This window comes from Delphinus delphis, chromosome 5 (genome assembly GCF_949987515.2).
Source record: "Delphinus delphis chromosome 5, mDelDel1.2, whole genome shotgun sequence".
Taxonomy (NCBI): domain Eukaryota; kingdom Metazoa; phylum Chordata; class Mammalia; order Artiodactyla; family Delphinidae; genus Delphinus; species Delphinus delphis.
Window position 1 is genome coordinate 77,181,655 of NC_082687.1, and position 20,810 is coordinate 77,202,464.

Sequence of the window (20,810 nt, forward strand, 5' to 3'; positions counted from 1 at the left end):
TTTTAAAAAATAATTTTAGTCTATTTCTTTTTTTAAAATTAATTTATTTAATTTATTTCTGGCTGCATTGGGTCTTCGTTGCTGCATGCGGGCTTTCTCTAGCTGTGGCGAGCGGGGGCTACTCTTCGTTGCGATGTGCGGGCTTCTCATTGTGGTGGCTTCTCTTGTTGCAGAGAATGGGCTCTAGGGGTGTGGGCTTCAGTAGTTGTGGCTCACGGGCTCTAGAACGCAGGCTCAGTAGTTGTGGTGCACGGGCTTAATTGCTCCATAGCATGTGGGATCTTCCCAGACCAGGGCTCGAACCCGTGTCCCCTGCATTGGAAGGTGGATTCTTAACCACTGAGCCACCAGGGAAGTCCATCTCTATGAACTTTTAATTTAAATACTGTACAGTTCTTGGTTTGTCTCCTGGACAATGGCTGACATCATGAAAATCTTAGGGCCTATGATCACATGGCTTCATAAATGGGTAATTCAAAACTTTTGATTCTGTTCTAGGCATGAACATTTAAGACAGGGAGAGCACATTAGTTCATGAGAAGAGACCAGCAACTCTCCTTGGCCTGTAAAAATCTTCCCTTGTTTATACGAGGACCGAAGTTGATATGTACCAATCTTGATAGCTTTGGAGCTACTTTGGAGAATGAAAAAGGATGAGTAGAACCTGGAAATGAAATTATTTTTGTGGGATTTTCTTCTAAGGTTGGTAACGGATGTCAAGAGAAAACTTTATGGCTTTGTTTTCAAAACAGCAAGAGCCCCACTAAACAAATATTCTAATCAGCCTGTCCTCCAACTGTCTCACTTATGTGAGTTGGGAATGTGTAGATTTGATAAGGGAAATGAGTAAAATTCTTTGTCTATCTTCTGCTCTCTGGGTCATAGTTTACCCTTGTTTTGTATTAACTATTCCAAAATGCTTAAAAGCCGAAAATACAGAAGTCTCTTAAAAAATCAAGCTCGAAGTGTGAGATGAGGGTGAACGGTAGCGATGAGTGGTATTGGGGAGGTATTTTCACGTTTGCTTGTATTCTAAGTGTATGGCTCACATGCATATATAGGCCATGTATCTTGTCGAAAATCTTAGTCTGGTTTTGTCTATTTAGAGTGCTTTTATAGATAGTTCATCTGAGCTTCTAAATCGGTGGTTTTCAAAGTAGGTTTCACATAACCCAGGGGTATGGGAAGAAAATATTAAAACCCGGATTGATATCTGTTATGTTAATACTGCTCTACAAAGTATATGACATAGTACAAGAGGACCGGTACATTTATTTGTAAACATACTTCTATTAGGGGTAGGAGTGGACATTTGTTACTGATAACTGGTGCAAGATCAAAAAGGTGTGGCAAGTCCTGCTCTAGTCTCAGAGTTTCTCCAAGTGTGGCTGGAGAAACACCCACAACAACTATGCAAATGCTGGGGCCCCACCCAAGACCTGCTGAATCCAAGTCTCTAAGAGCTGAGACCCAGAAACCTGCTTTTATAAAACAAGCACCCTGAAATTTGAGAATGTCTGCCTTCCACTTGGGATGTAGGAAGGATCCCCATTTTACAGTTGAGGAAACTCAGGCTCAGGAAAGTTAAGAAACTTAAACCCAAGGTCATACAATGAGCAAGAGGCACAGGCTGATTCCACCCCAGGTTGATGAGGGCTGAAGAGGGGCACGAGTGTGAGTGCCCGGCCCATGCTGTGTGGTCAGAATCTCCGAAGTCCTGGAGGTCGCCACGCATGGCTGCAGGGGTTAATCGTGGAGCCAACCCCCATGTATTTTTCTACCGTGAGGCGCCAAGAGAAAAGTGACATCTGAGTCTCATGTCACAAATACACACCCTTTCCTTCTTTCCCCTCCAGGATTTGAAAGATTGAGTTCAAGATGACTGAAAAATGTGGTGAGCCAAGTTTCCCACTGCTTGGCCCCAAACATTGGTTTCCTTAAGGTTGTTGTCTCAGTTTGGGAGTAAGCTCCTCGGGGTAGCATGACCTCGTGATGCAGACCAAACCTCCACTGGCTACTCAATTCCACTCTGTGCCCATCTTACCACAGACCACCAGGCAGCCTCCTTATTCAAACGGAGCAGGGCCGCCGGAGTGAAACGCGTGACCAATACATGTAATTTCTTTTCTCTCATATTCATCTAGACTGTGCTTCCACAGCCCTGCATTTATACCTTTATCACAACATATTCCAATCTCACAGTTAGCACTCGGAATCTTAATCAGCTGCATGACTTCTCCTCCACTACATGTGAAAAGCTTTTAGTCTTTCATTCAACAAATAATGTCTCACCTGTGCCGCACACCATCCTAGATCTAGGCAAAAGGTGCTTGTTTATCATAGTCACTTTAGTTGAAAAAAAAATTGCTAATGGTCAACTCCAAGCATATTTAATAGATGTGCCTAGCATGTTGTTTCTTAGAGTGGCTGAGAGTGCTTCAAAAGTCAGCCTGTTATATGTCTACTATAACCTAATACATTGGAGGAACTTATAAATTTAGTACATAAATAAATGAGCAACTTATTTCTGTAAGTTAACAGAGAAAGCGTTTACCGTGAAAAATAAATGTCAGCTTGTCTCTGTTTAATTATCACCAGCTCTAAAATAGCACGTTTTAAAAGGAATGAGGTTTACTCTAGAAGAAAAAATAAATAAACAGAAAGCAAGAATTTCCACATTTTCATCGAAAGACTCATTGTACAAATAGAAGTCCCCTTGATGAAGAATAAAGTCCAAGTTCAAGAGCAGAGGCCACATTCCTGTGACTGCACACAGAGGACAAAACTAAGGAAGTCAGATCTGTACTCATGTACTTGCATTTGGTGCTTCCTTCCGTCTTCCTAAGGCCTCCTGCTGGGAGATACTGATGAAGAGTTAAGATGAGAATGGGTGGGGGAACAGGCGGGCAAGGTAGGCCTTGGGGATCAAGAGATACAGACTACTACGTATGAAATAAATAAGCTACAAGGAGGTAATGCACAACACAGGGAATACAGCCAATATCTTATAATAACTATAAATGGAGTATAACCTTTAAAAATCACTATGCTGTACAAATAAAACTTATATAATACTGTACATCAACTATACCTCAATTTAAAGAAAAAAAAAAGAGGAAAAGAGATAATCTTGCCCTTAGGGTCAGGGCAGAGGAAGACAGAAAGAGGAAAACGGTGACTGGCTAAAAGTTACTGAACATGGACAAATGGGTGTGTGCTGAGAACCTGATATCCTCTTTAATCCCTTGCGGATCTGCTTTGACAGTTATAACAATATGCTACCATCTGCCTTGGAAACCAGGGAAAAACATCTAATGTCATATTTATATGATAGTTCAACTATCAGTAAAAAGTGAAATGTAACTTCCTAGCTCAAGAAAACTACATGTAATATAGAAATAATCTTATATCAAAATCAAGATTTAACATGGTAAATAGCCATGCAATGCAGTTTGCTAAGATCAAGGAGACTGTGATGTCCACTTCTTAATATATATCTCTCTCTCTATATATATCTATTTAATTGGAGTATAGTTGGTGTACAATATTGTGTTAGTTTATACGGTACAGCAAAACGAATCAGCTCTACATATACATATATCTCCTCCTTTCTGGATTGTGATGTCCACTTCTAATCACAGCCAGTGCCTTACATTCAGAGTGCATCTATGCTGTCAGACTGTCCAGAATGTTTGAAAAGCATCACTATCAACAGCACCACTTTTGATAAGGGGTGGGACCAGGTTGCAGAAAGAAGACATTGCACAGAGCAGGATTCTCAGCTGCTAGACAAGCTGCGGGGAAAAAGCTAAAATCTGGAGTTTCTTCTCAACCTAAAGATTCTGACATTTGCCCTGATGTTCTTTAGTGGAGCCTGGATATTGGGGCCAGGGCTGCTTTTAACAAAACACATGAAATTCCGTTAACCTTTTTGAAGCAGTTATTCACATATAAAGAATCTTTATATTCTTTATATAAAGAATTTTCTAAATATATATAAAGAATCTTTAAAAGTCGAGAGTTTTTAATCATGGTGAACTCTCTGTAGCCGTCCTAAAATGTAAAATTAGGTAAACATGTAAATGCAGAAGTGTGTTTCTGTGCCAGGGAAAGAGACTTGTCTGCAGGAATACCTCACTTTCCCCTTTCCTTGTCCGATTTTTCTTCTTTCATCCTTCTGTTTTGGAGATACCCATGGGAAGCTGGGAAGGCTGTAGCTGTCCAGTCCTCCTTGGACCAAAGGTTCAGACTCCTCCTTTGTCACACTAACTGTAAATATCTTTCAATCTCTTTCAAATCAGCTCTATCCCGGGCTTTTGTGTTTTGAGGACCTGGTGTGGCAGACTGTAAGCAGACCATCTCATAACTCAGCGTCCATTCTCCCCCTTCCCTGTAACTGAATCCTGAATTTAGTTGGGAAAGCCATGCTCATAGCTAGAAAGGTAAGTCTTCCTAGCCTTTCTGGCAGCTGGATGTGACCAAGTAACCAGATGTTGACCAATGAGAAACAAGTGGAAAGGTTGAATTACACTTCTAGAAGGTCCTTAACAGAGAGGGAGTGAGATCTTCTGACCTGTTATTCTTTTTCCTGCATGGAAAGCAAATGAGTGACTGGAACCCCAGCAGCCGTTGTGGACCACGCAGTAACCTTGAGACGGAAGCCAAATGATAGAAGGAACATAAGTCGCTGATACCATGGCATCCTCTACCAGCCTGGACTGCTACCTCCAGACTTCTTTTACAGAAAAGGTAAATAAATCTCTATTTTTATAAGACATTTATCACATGCAGCTGGACCTGATCCCAACAGGTACACTTAGGAAATTGTTGAAGGAACCACTTTGAAATATTAAGCATCTGGTGTACTAAACAGAACAGTAAACCAACAACGCAATTAGCGATGCCAACAGTTTAGCCTTTAAAAGCTCTGAGTGACCTTGTATGTAGAGGTGGCTTGCCATCAAGCAAACCCAGGGAAATGTCAGTCTGTTAGGCTCAGAAATCATGTTTATGTTAAATAATTACCAAAATGGAGCGATGACATTATGACAATCTCTAGAAATACATATTATTATTCTCACTTAATTAATGGGCAAATAGAAGGGATACATTCCTTGCCCAAGGTCACATGCAAAGCTGGAAATCCAACCAAGGTCAGATTTTAGAGCCTGTGTTATGAAACACCATAATAAATCATCCTCCATGTTGGTATTTTTCTAAATACTCTTGACCATCCTCTAAATTCTCCATCAAGCCATGTCTAAATGGCTGTCCTTGTTTATAAATTAGAAGGCTGAAACCCAGAGAGGGCTATTCATCCTAAAGGTCAGATCTGCACAGGTAATCATGGTGTCAAGAGTTTGAACTACAGGGACAGAGAGTCAAAGCCATTCTTGGCAAACCAACCTAGTCTCCTCTTCATCTGTAATTTAATAGTCTAGCTGTTTAAATTGAAAGAAACATCAAGGGTCACTAATGCTCAGTCTGGGAAAATTAGAAGCACTTTTGAGTTAAGACACACAGACACATATGTTGCTATATTTTAATCACAATCAGACATTAACATGGCACAAAACACTCCATCTATCTCTTTGCTGTTCCAAATCTCATGAAAACCTGAATTTGACACAAGCAGTTTAAATAATTATTTGGACCAGACTCCCCAATCCCACAGGAGATTAAAAAGTAATAATGTAAAAAAATTAAGGTCAAGGTGTCCTGATATCACAGCTAATGACTAACCATGTGTTTACGGGCGGCTCGTGCTCCACCCTGGAAGCTGCTGAGCTTCACCCCCGGTCCAACAAGTGGTTAGTTATTAGTTCCCTGGGTGATTGTCCCTGAAGGTAAACCATACATTAGGCACTTTAGGTGGGGGTAGTTACCTTTCTCGGGTTGGGTATAACGTTTGGCTCTCAAAAGCAAGATAGAGAATTTAGAGTCAAACAGAATGTTCTGTGAACCTTAAGCCCTTGGGATTAAGCGCTGGGACGTCAGCGCATCCTCAGGGACATCTGCACCAGATGTTCTGGGGGAGTCGTGCGGGGTGCCGAGCAGGCTGTTTAATGTCTGCATGCGCTGTGGACACGAGCACTGTGGCCCACTCTGACTTTTATTCTCGTGTCTCGAGTTTTAGCCCATCTAGACGGTGGTACTCTCCATGTTTAACAAGCGGTGTGGCCCAGGCGCTCACAGCCATCAGAACAGCTGCTGGGTGTCAACCACCGGTAAGGCTGCCACCCATCCGCGCTGCGGTCATCAGCTCTGTGTCTAAGGAGCAAACCCAGCCCCGTACGCCCAGCGCAACGCTGGCTTCCTTGCCGGCGCAAAGCCGCTCCCCTACTCTGCCTCGTCCACATCTTCTCCCGCAGTAGCTGCCTCTAAAGCGGCCAGGGCTTCGGCCACCTCTGCGTCCTCATCCGCCGTCTCCCCACTCGCATCTCCAGGGGAGCCCTGGGTCTCCTCCCACCCGTTTCTCGACTCGACCACAGGTACGTCCTGTGCAGGATCCTCTTCTTTAAAGTATACACTTAGAACTTCAGTTGCCACGGCCTCGTTTAACGAATCCCAGCTTCTCTTCACCGAGAAGGGCATATTCAAACCACGCTCCCCCGCCCCGGGGGGAGCGCCCTGCCCGGGCTCCTCCTCTGTGTGGCTCTTGAAAAGGCAGTCCTTTTCTTCGCGATCAACGTGATCTGCGTCGTCGTCGGCTGAGCCCCACAGCTGAGGGTAATCGGGGGCGGGTATCTGGAGGACGTGGTCTGGGATTTCCCAGGCGGGATGCCCTGCCGCGCAAGACGCGCTGGAGTCGCCGTTTCCGATGACACGGGTCTCTCCTGAAGCCAGCAGCACGCAGTCCGGTTGCCTGGCGCTTCCTCCTCCAAGGAAGGGCCGAGTCGTGTGACCCTTGTTTGTGGCACTGGCCCAGGAGCCCCTGTCCCCCTGGGGGCACCCGGGATCGCCAGCGAGTTGCAGGGCAGCAGCGGGGCCGAGGCCATTGACGGCCCCGCCAGTCTTCTCAGCGCAGGGTCCCCCGGCCGTGTCCCCCGGGAGAAGCGGTCCTTGGGGCGGCCCGCAGGGCTCCTGCAGCGCAGCCGTTTGGTACCTGCTCGTGGTCCTCTTGGAGCTCTCGCTCGGAGGGTCATCCTTGTGTACCAGCACTTCGCGGCTCTGTTTGCCTTTTAACTTAACGGCATCGTCTTCATCTAACTTGCAGCTGTTTACTTCGTTGACATAACCAGGGGAGGGCACTTGAACTGGATCCAAGAGATAGCTGGGGTGAGAAGAAGGGAGACCAGTCGGGTTAAGTATTAACTTTATTAATAACTAACTTTCATTATTAATATATCTACTACAGGCTCTGCTGTTTTCTACAATTCCTATAAATTTCCATGATTACTCTTTTAAGTCTATATGTGTGCCTCATTAAATATATATAGTTGGTATAAAAATGTTCTACCAACTGGAAATAGATCTTAAGAAGGGATTCAAAAAAGGGCAGGAAGAAGTTACAGAACAAAGTGGGTCATGAAATTGAAAAACAAACAAAAAATGTAAATAAATAAAACAAATATCCAACAACAGGAAAATAACTGGTTAAGAACTGATGGTTCAACCCCTCAATGGAATATTATGTAGTAATTAAAATATGAAGTCTGGACTAGCAGGAAAGATACTTACAATAAATATTTTTCTGAATAGAGCCTAACATCAGATTATAATTATAGTGGAATAAAACTTATATATGTAGGTAGGTGTGTGTGTGTGTGTATACCTATATCTATCTATATATAGATCTATATATAGATAGATATAGATACGGAACAGAACTAACATAATAAAGATAGTTTTGTCAAGGAAGCAAAATCATCAGTTAATTTTTCCCCTTTATTTTATACAGAATTATATTCATGTTGCCCAAATTTTTATGAAATAGAATCTGGACAAAATTGAAAGCACATATGTGACTGGGGTGTTTTCAGTGATGCCATTTCAGGCATCTTCAAAAACTCAAACTTTCTTTGCATTGAAGCTCTCTGGAGGAATGTAAATTCAACCCAAACCAAATTCAGCCTCAGAGAAAGACAGCGTTCCCAACACACTCTGAGCATTGCGCAAAAAATGTTTAAAAATCCAGGCCTCGTGTTCTTTTAAATGACATTAAAGTGGTTCCAAACTCTTAATTTCCTGGCAATGGTGGTCATGCCCCAAGCTGGGTGAATGCATTGAACCCATGCAGGGTGTTTAAAGTGCTTGCATAGTAATCACAAATTCCTCCATTCGGATGGGACGTTTTGTTCAATGTTACCTTTGTAGCATTTTACAGCACCTGCACCCCATCTGGATTGCTTTTTGTTATCATCTGGAAAAAAAGGCATAAAAAGGAGAGAACAGAGTGAAGGACATTTTATTTTATTTTATTTTTAAAATAAAAAGTGTTCGTTTTATTGTAGGAAGATACATTAATTCTTTGAAATCAGAGTGAAAGTGTTGCGCGATTTAATTCTATATAAATGACTGAATATACAAAGTGTCAAATATAAACAGTAGTGTAAAATAAATTGGCAGAAATAATTATTCAACCAGTAGCAATACTTAAGACTACCATTTGAAAGATCTTCTATAAACAAAGAATGGAAAAATACTGTTATAAGATTTTACAGCACAGAATTGAATTCCATCCTAATTCATTACTATTATACTTCTTCAGTATTAGTGGACCCACATTATCTCCAGTCAATTTGTTGTGTTTATCGTGTGAACCATCACAGGCAGGAAACGTCTTAGAACGCCAACACCTACAATTAGCTGCTTTAGTAAGACACAAATCTTCAATGGTTATTTCATTCACCACTTTGGGATTTTCCTTTTGTATTGTAAGATTAATCAAGTTATCCTTCTGCTGCTTTTTCTTCGGGAGGAATGGACGAACCGCAAGGTAGTGCAAGTACACCGAGGAAAGGCAATAATCAAAGCCATTCTGAAACTGTGAGCCGGGCGATCCTGGTAATGCTCTCGGGGACTGGGAGCTGCTTAAGATAACGCGGGGAGCTGCACCTTCAACACGCGGACCGTGGCCTCCAGCACCTTCCCGGCCAGCGGCGCCCGCTCCTCTCCCGGCCCCGCCGGCGGCTCCGCCGCTCTCCGGCCGAGCTTCGGGCGCTTGCGCGGAGAGCGGAAGCAGCAGGCGGGCGCTCTCGGCCTGGACTGGGCCGGGGAGGCTGAATGACATTTTAATAGGAATTAAGTTTGCTTTTTCTTTCCTAGATACACTCAAAGTTAGTAGAGTTACAATTTTTGGCAAAAGGATAACGCGATTCAGGGAGGGCACTGGTTACCCGGAATACCTTCACGTATCTAAAATCACAGATTCAGAGTTCTCAAACATTTATTTACACTTGTCTCTTGTGCCAGACCTTTCCCCAGCCCTGGGAGTTATGCCATCTCCACTTTGCAAATGAGGAAAAAACAGGTTGACGAATGTTAGGGAGAGAAAGGTGGGACTGAAAAGGACCTGTGCGTTTTCTCTTCCATTGCCTTCCACAGGGGACGTGGGCTTAACCGGGGTGCAGCCCACGTGCAGCAGCAGATGGTGTAAGAGAGTGGAGAGGTTTCCGCGGCAGGGGATTAGCTACTCAGCATTAAAAGATGTCAGGGTACGGCAGCTGATCTCTACGTTCCATGTTACAGACCTGAGGAGATTAGAGCTGGAGGGATCATCACAAGCTTTACTTGGACTAAACTGCTTCTGTTTTGCTTTTCCCACCACGAGTCCCATCCTGGCTACGATCCATGGACTCCACTCTCTGGCAGTTCAAGGACACGCCCCTTCGGGCTTGCTGGTGGCAGATGGACTCATGTCTTTGCTTCTTTCATTTCCCACCTGCCCTCTGTCCCCTGGCCTCTCCCAAGTTGCATTTTCCCCTCATGATTGCCCTCTGAATAAAACCTTCTCTTCATGTAAAACTGACCACACTGTTCTGGTCTTTTCTGAAAATCCTAAAAATTAGTATGGAAGAAACTTTAAGTCATCTTCCATCTCTAACAGCTACAACCTTTAAGAAGACAAGCCAGTGACAGAATCTTAAGCCCTAGTCCCTTTGTCTCCATGAGATGCATGTACTAGGGAGAGAGAGGGATCGCTCATCGTCAGCTGTGTCACTGCTTCCTCTGTTCTCTCTCCTTCTTTTCAATCATGCATGAATTTCCCAGGATGCTACTTCATAAGCCTTTAACCACAGAGAAAATTACTGGTGCCTTTTAAGAAGTATAGACTAGTTGGTTGGTTAGAGGAAACTAGATTTACACCCCCCCCCGCCACACATACATAAAGATATCCAACATCCACATTCTAATCTCTGGAACTTGTGACTGTTACCTCGTGTGATCAAGAAAGAAAGTCTTTGCAGATGTGATTACAGATTTGAGATGGGGAGATTGCCTGGATTATTTGGGTCAGGTCCCAGCTCTGCCGTGTAACTTTGGGCCTCAGCTATTTCATCTGTAAATGGGGATAATGACGCATCTACCACATAGCATTGTTGGAGATTATATGAGTTAATATTCATAATAAGCATATACTTATTACTCAGCTTTGTCTAGATACAGCATGCTTAAACAAAAAGACGGAAGCTTTGCACCTAAGAAAGAAAGAATCTAGTTGTCATGACGTACACACACATACAAACAAGAGCATTAACAATACCAAGTAATACTTGTTTCCAGAATAAGGGCCAAATGGTATATTTCTATCAACTGTGGCGCCAACTGAAAGACGCGCACCCCAAGTGCAACAAGAATTCCACAGAGAGAGAAATCACTGGTGGCTTAGCCAGCGATATGTGTACAACCTTTTCCTTTTTCAATGCACTCTCAATGAAATTACCCCATTTTCCAAGCCCAGGATTTTGTTTCCAGCCTCTGCTCCCCACTTATGTCCATTTGCTGCAAATAATTTATATATCAGCTGGATAACAGGTTCAAGAGCCCCCTGTGCGCTTCCTCCCCACCATCAGCCCCTCCCCTCCCCACTTGCGCCCTCAAAATCTGGCGTTTCCATGCTTGCAGTACCTTTGTTTATCTTGGAATCTGTTTTTAAAAAGTCAGGAGGATAGGAGGCAAGAAAAAAAGTCAAAGAAAAGAAAAAAAGAAAAAGAAAAAAGTGTTTGAGAGAGGGGCAGACTACAGGTCTTAATGATGTAATTGAAGCAATCGTGAGATGTGAATTACTGAAAAATGTCAGGCAGGTGGGTTCCAGAGTCGTAGGTAGGGAAGGTTTTCTTCTGGAAAGAAGAAAGAATGAAAGAGGCTTGTCTTGAGCGACACCTGGCTTTCCCAGCGTCTCTGAGGCTGATCAAGGTCATTCTGACCCTGAGGCACCCTCGCCAGGCTGGCTGGCTGTCCCCACCCTCTGCTGCTGGCGCTGTGGCCACACAAGCAACGTGCCCGGAAGTGAGATTACTGCTGAGATTTAAGAGCCCAACTCCAGAGCCTCTGCTTCCCTGTTTCTAGGAGAACCGACATGTCATCTGTGGCTTTCACCACCCGCCCCTTTCCCTGGAAAACCACAGGATCTGTATTTTTCTTCAAAGCCATGTAGTTATAAAAGGTGTTTTGATGACTCTCCCTTTTCAAGTCAAGTTTACAGTCCCCCCCACCCCCCGCTGCCTCCCTTTAGGGTGCACCCCCTGGGGTTCCTACAGACCTGGTCCCGTACCCAGGGCCACGCTCTGTGCCTCTCTCTCCCCAGCCCAGTGGAGGCAGCCTCTTCCTGGTTAGAGGTCCTGCCCTCTCTCACCATGCTGTGTTTTCCTTCCCCAGCGACATTCCTTCTCTCAGTGAGATAGGCTCCAACGTCCAAGGTTGAGTGACCGCTGACGAAAAGGGTGGGGACTAATGCATTTACACCCAACCCCTGCCCGCCTGTGTCTACAGTGATTCTTGTTTCTATGATGATTCCTAACATCAAACCTGATCTGTTTCTCTTTTCATGTGTCCCTGCCACACCACATCTTGCTTTTGGCGAGGAGGTCTCCCATCTCCAGGTGCAAAAAGGAAATACTCCAGGTCCAGCGTGGCACACGGACGTGGGGAGAAAGATATATGCTCTTCTGAAGTAAAACCGAATTCAAAACGGGCAGTCTGTCTCTTTCTCTCCCACCTCACTTTGACAACATCTGGCTTAAAGGTGAGAACTCAGTTGTCTGGGGCCCTTTATTATGGAGCAGAATCAGAATTTGCTTTCTCTTTGGAGTGGAAAAGAGCAACAGAGAAGCAAAAGGCAAAGCCTTCGCAACCGTCATCTGGTTTGCACAGGAGAAAAGCAAACACCGTTAGGATGGTGTGTCCACCCACTGCTGGCGCCTGCCTGCTCCTGGACTCCTGTGTTGGACGTTGACTCTTGTCCTGTGTTCCGTGTTGAAATTACACAGTACTGTGTTTGAAGACGGGCACGCTAAAGCCCCATCAGTTACTAGTCAAGTCCCCTTGCAGGAAAATCTGGTTTCACAAGGGAGTTAGTGATGAAGGTGGGGAGAAACGGGGAGACTGGGGGGAGGCAGGAGTTTTGCAACCAGACAGAGAATTTGACTGAGTATCCATCAGGAAGTCAAGGAATATAGAAAAAGGCTCAACCCAGCTGGAAAGGGCTGCCTCTGATTGTGATGATCTTAAAGAATGACACGGACAGGTCAAATGGACACAGGACCAGCTGGCAGGGGTTCTACTGGCCAAATACAGAACAACATGAACATGAGAATAAATACTAACATAAAGGATTATAATGCATTGAATAAAACAAGGGTCTATGAATCCTTAGGATATAAATCTAAAAAGGGGAAAGCTCTGACTTACAAGTAGACAGTCAGCTAACAAACATACAAGGAATAATGGAACTAGAGAAATCACCATTTGACAACCATCACAGGAACAGTTGAGGTAAGCAAGAATCATCAACAGATGCTGAGACCAGCGGGTGAAAACTTGAGGAGAATGGGATATTTAGTCTCAAAGTAGCTCCCCACCACACGCTTAGGGGTAAAACAGTATCCTCACAGTGGAGAAACCTGGTTCACAGCACCTAAATCAAATAATCAAGGGTTAACATCGTGAGTAACGAGACTAGTCGGCAGCCTTGGATGTGATGCACTGAGAACTTGGAGTCACTTCTGTGGTTTTTCTACCAAAAGAGTATAATCTGGATTGAAGCAGGAGGCAACGTCAAACCCAAATTATGGGCTATTCTGCAAAACAACTGGTCTGTGCTCTTTAAAGAAATGTAACTTTATGAAAAACAAAGACAGACTAAAGAACTATTTCAGATTAAAGGAGATGGACGAGACACAACAACCAAATGCAATCATGATCTTTTTTAAGAGGTCATTATTGACACAACTGGTGAAATATGAATAGGTCTGTAGATTAGGTAGTAGTATTAAACCAATGTAAATGTCCTGATCTTGATTATTGGTCTGGAGTTATATAAAAGCATGCCCTTGTTCTTAGGAAATGCAGAGTAAAGTATTTAGGAGTAGAAGGGCATGGTACCTGTAACTTATTAAAATGATTCAGGAAAAAGATTGTGTGTGTATGTGTAGAGAAAGAGAGAAAAATAAAGCAAATGCTAACGTTTGGGGACTGTGACTTTATGAGGGTCCTTTGTACTTTTCTTGCAACTTTTTAGTAAGTCTGATATGATGTCAAAACCAAAAGTTAAAAGGAAAAAAAATAGTGGGAAGTTTAAAAAAAAAAACCACTAATCTGATGTCTGTTCTTGTTCCGCTTGTCTCCGGGCTAGGACCCATTACCTACAGGAAACCATTGCTACTAAGCTATTCCCTATAAGGAAGCACATGGAGAAAAGGAAAGGAGCTCATCAAAAGCCCACGGGCCTTTCTGGATTTAGCTGTCATTCTGAGTATGTACTAAAGACCTTTCCTCAATATCCAGCCCCAGGCACTAGAACACTGAAGGCAAAGATGCTTCCTGTCCTTGGGCTGCCCCATCTCAGAAGGGGACTTACAGTCTAGGGCATTGCTGTTCATCAGCTGTCAGCCTCCCTTACTGAACACAAGCCCCTCGCAGGCAATGCCTAATCCAGGGCAGCAGCCAGCTTGCCTGGAGCACGTCACACCTGTTATTCAAATAAAGGAATGATTGGTGAGTGACAGGTGTGAATGAATGAATGGTGAGTATGAGCTTTTTTTTTTTTTTTTTTTTTTTTTTTTTGCGGTACACGGGCTTCTCACTGTTGTGGCCTCTCCCGTTGTGGAGCACAGGCTCCGGACTCGCAGGCTCAGCGGCCATGGCTCACGGGCCCAGCCGCTCCGCGGCATGTGGGATCTTCCCGGACCGGGGCACGAACTCACATCCCCTGCATCGGCAGGCGGACTCTCAACCACTGCGCCACCAGGGAAGCCTGAGTATGAGCTTTTATAAATTATTCCAGTAGAAGGTCTACCTTTTCCATGATCAAATCTCACTCCACCCAGTGGTCCAAAACCAAAAGCCAAGTGCATGACACGAACTGAGAGAGACGGGAGGAACCGTGGGTCCTCTTCCCAGCTTGGGAATTACAGTTATGTAATTCCAAGGGTCAAGGACGACCTGCTTCGAGGGCTCTAGTCAATGAATGAATTTTCAGAGCAGCTTCTGGCAAGTGGTTTGAGTTGAGAGAAGTTGGAGTGTTTGGAAGAGACATAATAAAATTAAACACTTAAATTTCAACTCCGTTTTGAAAAACCAACTTGCCAGTGTTTAGAAAACAGTCCAGGATTTCACCTTAATCTGGCCAGCAGGTAAAGTTGAAAAATATGTAGTGAGTCACTTCTGGGTACTGACCTCTTAGACTCAAGAGGATTGGATAAAAATAACTACCACACACTGAAGAGACCACCAGGTGCTTTATAAAAGAAATTAAAGACTGCCTGCCCAACTCCATAGACAGTATTGAATCTACAGTGGAAAAAGGACAAGAAGATAATTCTTGACTACTACTCAATCTCTTTCCTCAGCAGAATCATATCCTCCTTTCTGGGAAGGCTTTGAAAACTCTCTGGGACAAAATTTTCTGGTGTGTTCCCTTTTCTCCTAAAGAGGTTGAACTTCAGTGATTTTGGAGAACTGGAAAGACTATAAGAAGACGGTTATTATCAGCACCATCAAATAGTTCATTTGATGCACTCCCAACAGTCAATGTGCTACCATATGTGTATCAGCATCACTTAGGACTGGGTTTGATGGAATATTTGTGCAGAGGTGTGTTCAAACCCCTGCCAAAGGGTTCCCTGGTCAAACAGGTTTGGAAACAGCAGAGATGAAAGATGAACACATTCATAGTTATGAAAAAGAACGATTTCACCTTGTTTAACTCAGTAGTTTCCAAAATTATTTGACCACAGAGCCTTTTTTTTTTCCCCATAAAATATTAACAACCAACAGAACTTGTGTTCTGTGGAACTTTGGGAAAAACAACTGTCATGACAGTCTAATTATCAGGAGGGGTTTTACGCCCCAAACTAATTATTGCCAGGTGGTGGTTGGTGTTTTGGTGAACTCAGCCAGGCAAAGTCTGTGCCAGGTGTGAGAAATCCACTTTCCAGCAGTGGCTTCATCATCAACCATGTGGATGTGGGAAAGCTGTGTAACCTCCTGATTCCTCAGTTTCTTTATCTGCCCAATGAGTCCATGACATCAAAGCTCTCTTCCAAATCTAACAATTGAAATGGTGAATCAGCGAAGGAAGGCTCCTCCCCTCATGACCCTCTCTCTGACTCGGCTCACACACCGTTATCATTGAACACCGAGACAAGGCAGGCACCAATATCACCGTTTTGCAGGTGGGGAGCTCTGCTCAGTGGTGTGTGAACTACCCCATCCCAATACTGATGGGCTGCGTTTGGGTCCCAAGTCCACAGTCACCCCAACCCATGATCCTGACTGAATGCACAGAGCTTCTCCTCCTGTTTCCTTCCTTCAGGCCCCAAGTTCTCATCTCATTCCCTTAGGTCTGCAGCTCTTTGAAAATGTCTCCTTGGCTTCTTTGCCATAGGGTCCTGCTGACCAACGCCCTGGAGCCTTGAGATGGGGAGAGTGTGTGCAACAGTAACTTCCCTGGGAGGGGCGAGGACTCAGGTCAGGGGGACTCTGAGAGAGGAGGAGGTACACCTGCTGGACCTCCTTCACTGGGATGTGCTGGGGGAGTGTGTGTGTGTGTGGGGGGGGGGGCAGGGCTGGGGTATGTGCATGAGGCGGGATGTAGAAGCATCTGAGAAGATTTATCACACCAGCAAGTCAGCACAGCGGTTAAATGAATAATTTAGGGCCAGAGTTGTGGGTTCCAATTCTACCTCCACCATTTATTAGCTTTGTGACCTCTAGGCAAATTTCTTAGCCTCTGTGACCTTTAGCTGTCTAATCTGCAAAATGGGAATGATAACAGTTCCTGCTTATCAGGATTGTTTTGAAATTTAAATGAGATAAAAGTATGTACGGCATTTACTGTAATGTTTGGCATCCTGCCAGTACTTACTAATGATTACAAGGAGTTAACATTTGAGTGTTTAATATGCATCAAGTACTGTTTTAAGAAATTTCATTTCTCAAATGAAATTTAAGATTGAATGAATTGAATGAATCTTAGATTATTACTTTACAATAATCTTTTAAGGTGGAAACCAGGAATTATTATTATTATTATTTTGGCCGAACTGCGTGGCCTGTGGGATCTTAGTTCCCTGACCAGGGATTGAACCCGGGACACGGCAGTGAAAGCGCTGAGTCCCAACCACTGGACCACTAGGGAATTCCCTATTATTTTTTTAATTGAAGAGTAGTTGATTTGCAATATTACATTAGCTTCAGGTGTACAGTATAGTGATTCAATATTTTATAGATTGTACTCCATTTAAAGTTATCACAAAATAATGGTTATAGTTCCCTGTGCTGTACAATAGATCCTCATTGCTTATCTATTTTATACATAATAGTTTTAATCCCATACCATTGTCTTGCCCCTCCCCCCTTCCTTCTCCCCACTGGTAACCACTAGTTTGTTTTCTGTATCTGTGAGTCTGTTTCTGTTTTGCTATATTCATTTGTTTTATTTTTTAGATTCCACATATATATGATATCATATATATCACATTTGTCATATGATATGTCATATGATATCATATTTATATATCAGTATTTGTCTTTCTCTGACTTCTTTCACTAAGCATCATACTCTCTACATCCATCCATGTTGTTGTAAATGAGTAAATGTAAATTTCATTCTTTTTTATGGCTGAATAATATTCCATTATATATATCACACCTTCTTTATCCATTCTTCTGTTGATGGACACTTAGGTTGTTTCCATATCTTGGCTATTGTAAACAGTGCCGCTGTGAACATTGGGATGCATAGATCTTTTCGAATTAGTGTTTTATTTTCTTTTTTGGATACACACCCTGGAGTGGAATTGCTGGGTCATATGGTAGCTCTATTTTTAATTTTTTGAGGATCTTCCATACCGTTTTCCATAGTGGCTGCACCAATTTACATTCCCACCAACACTGCACAAAGGTTGGGAGCCAGTATTTTATAGATAAGTAAATGGACATAAAAGTTGAAAGTGGTACAGTGTGGCTATTACTAATGCTGTTGTTATTGTTTTCATTATTATTAATACTTCCTGATTATATATTAATTATATAATATTTATATATTTCATATTATATTAATATAATACCTCTTGTAGGTTTTGTTGTTTTCTGAGTCCACTGCTTTACACAATAAGCAGCAGCTTGTGATCCATTAGCTTTTGCAAAAGGGAACTGGATCCTCTTGATTTGGGCTCTGATAGAATTTCATAGGTGTGGTTTCATCTATTGGCCACCAGATGGCAGTATATAGTGGTTATATAATTTAATTTCAAGGGAAGGACTTGGTATGGGAAAGGCCTCAGACACAGAATTAAAGGCACAAATGGTGTAGGTGCTTTGCCAGGTGGTGAAGTTAGGGAGTAGGTGATGTGGTAAACATTCAGACAATTATTGTGTTAAGTCCTGGTGGCCATAGCACCACCTTACGGCAGGGCTTCCTCCAGCTCTGGCTGGGCATGGGATTTATTCTGTAGTCTGGCCAGACCATGGCGGGGTCAAAAAACTCTGGCAATTCTATAGACACCTCTTTTCACACAAATGCGATCTGTCTTTCTGGACAATAATTCTGTGGAAGAGGCTTCAGGAGGAAGGAGCTGTGGAGGGGTTCAGTTTCTCCCATGTTAGCTCTGCTGCTGCTGGGCCTGCCCATTTCACTGCTCCTTCTCTATGGCCATCCTTGTGCTGCCCCAGGCCCCGTGGGCTGCCCATGGTGTGAGCTGGTCTTGGGGCCCCATCTTCTGGATGAGGGTAAGTGGCCATGAATTAGGAGGTAAAGATAAGCTATAAAATAAGTATGGCCCAATTTGAAAGTTTTTGTGGAGGAAGCTCATTATTTTTGATTTAAAATAAATTCAGAATATTGTGTTTGAAAAGGCAAAATTTGCATGAATTATTAGAATTAAACAGAAGGCTTTTTTTTTTTTTTAGAGAGGAAAATGAATGTAAAGAAGGGAAAAAAACCTGATATAAGCACGTGACAGTAGCTTTAACAGAAGAAGATAGGGAATAAGACAGAAATTCCGTGAGGGCTGTTGAATAGAGTTATCATTCATCTTTTTGTTGTTGTTTACTTTAAAAAACTATTGATAGCAATTATGCCTGCAAAGTTTATTTAAATTTTGTGAGTTTTTTACACTTATCTGCAGTAATATTTGTGTAAAAAGTCAAGTTTCCATTTATACTTAGTGCTGATACTAAGCTCTCTATTCTGTGTCATTGATCTACTTTTGCCAAAACCACTGTTCTTATTACTCTAGGTTTGCAATAACAGAGAAAGTTCTTCTATCTGTTTTCTTAAAAGATGTTTTTGGATATTTTTAGCTCTTTGCAATTTCATATAAATTTATTTTTTTAATTTAATTTATTTTTTTATACAGCAGGTTCTTATTAGTCCTCCATTTTATACACATCAGTGTATACATGTCAATTCCAGTCTCCCAGTTCATCCCACCCCCACCCCCACCCCCCGCCGCTTTCCCCCCTTGGTGTCCATACGTTTTTTCTCTACTTCTGTGTTTCAATTTCTGCTCTGCAGAAAATTTCAAATTCTGTTGGTAGCTTATGGTCAGCCCTCTAGACCAGTTCCTTCTCCCTGTACTCTTGGTGGGAACAGTTCTAGGGAAAGTTTGAGAAGCTATGCCCCTATTCTCTGGACTGTAAACTCCTGGGAGTAGGCTCCTGTCTGGATCAGATGAGCTGCAGCTCATTATTGAATAAAGACTAGGGTGTATGGGGGACAGGGGCGGGGATCCTGGTGAGCACTTTGAGAGGCAGAGGGCACGGGGTCCATAAGACATCCTCCTGGGTCTGTGCGGGCAATAACTCTCATTTCTAACAAGCTCCCAGGGTGCTAATGCTGCCCTCTGGGGACCACACTTTGAGAGTTCCTGCTTTACGGCTTTATGGAAATGAAGGCAGGCAGGCCTCTTTGTTTTGCTATGTTGCTGGTTGGTCTAGGTGAGCTCTACTTAAAGGGGAAGGACTAACACCCTAAGAACGCTTGTGGCTTGGGAAGTTCCTGGCAACAGTGAGGTGGCTACAATTACCACTGGCCCCCTTTGGTGACTGATGATATGGCCCAAACCAAGTTGGCCAAAACTAATACCTGTAGTCATTACTGCTAATTGCACTTCCAATTGGTGCAGTTTACAATCCTGTTAGGTTTCTAAAAATTCTGTCTGTTTTTCAGAATTTGCTTTTTAACAGTTTTTAATTTATGTTATTTTATCCTTCTCTATGGGCGTTATAACAGGAAAAAGTTAAAATAAACCACGTGTCCAATAATAGGGGGTCAATCTGGACAACCTAAATGTTTACTAACTGAGGAATAGATGAAACAAACCCAAGACATTGGGCTGGTCCACTGCCTGTCTGCTCTTAGACTGGTCCCTGCCCCTTGCCCACTCAGTTTCTCAAGGCACCGTAATGCTGACGAACCCTTGCCCTCCGGATCGGGGTAGTCCCACCAGTGGAAGGTGCTGGTGGAAGACTAGAGGGGGAGGATGGGGGATGTCAAGGTATGTTTCCCTTTCTCTCTACTTCGGACAGTATGCTGTTCATCCTGGTAGTGGCCAGATCTCCTCCACAGCAATAGATACCCAAGAGTCCCACCCTCCATGGTGCCAGATAGAACCATGGTGCCTCACCATGGCTCCAGCCATTACCCCAGCATCTGGTTCTGTGTCTCATCCTGGGGTGGTAATGTCTCCCTGCCTCGACCATCTCTGTGTTGCCTCACCATCTCATTTGGTTTCCCAGCTCTTCCAATACCCACATAAAAACCCATTGATTATAATGTCCCTCTGTCTGAAAGGAAGAGTTCCCATTCCTGGCTGGACCTTGCCTAATACAAATAATACCTGGTCAAAGGCTTTCTAGCTAAGTTATTAAGTAATATACAATAACAGTATTGGACTCTGCAAAAATTGGTATTATCTATGGTATAGGTTGCTGCTTGTTGCATACCTGACATGGGAGGGGGTGTCCACAGTGGCTGGGGAAGGGACTTTAGCCCCTCCATCAACTCCATCAAGTTCTCTTCCCTTTCCCACCCAAAATCAGTTTGTTTGCTGTGTAATGTAACTTCCAGACAAGTCTCCTATCTTCCCGTCCAAGCTCTTAAACTCTTCCTATATATATTCTAAAACCGCCACTGGAGAATGTGT

The 20,810-nt window shown here is 43.3% G+C and overlaps 1 protein-coding gene across 2 annotated transcripts in view; it reads right to left on the minus strand.

The window, feature by feature from the left end:
* Positions 1-5,268: 5,268 nt before the first annotated feature.
* Positions 5,269-20,810, minus strand: part of C5H4orf19 (chromosome 5 C4orf19 homolog) — an 84,209-nt gene continuing 68,667 nt past the window's right edge. For both annotated transcript variants that reach the window (XM_060012716.1, XM_060012715.1), the window contains 2 exons: positions 8,309-8,362; positions 5,269-7,273 (listed from right to left, as the gene is read on the minus strand). In XM_060012716.1, coding sequence (XP_059868699.1) covers positions 6,340-7,273; positions 8,309-8,340 — 966 coding nt within the window. In that variant the 5' untranslated portion in view covers positions 8,341-8,362 and the 3' untranslated portion in view covers positions 5,269-6,339. The remainder of the gene's footprint in view (positions 7,274-8,308; positions 8,363-20,810) is intronic.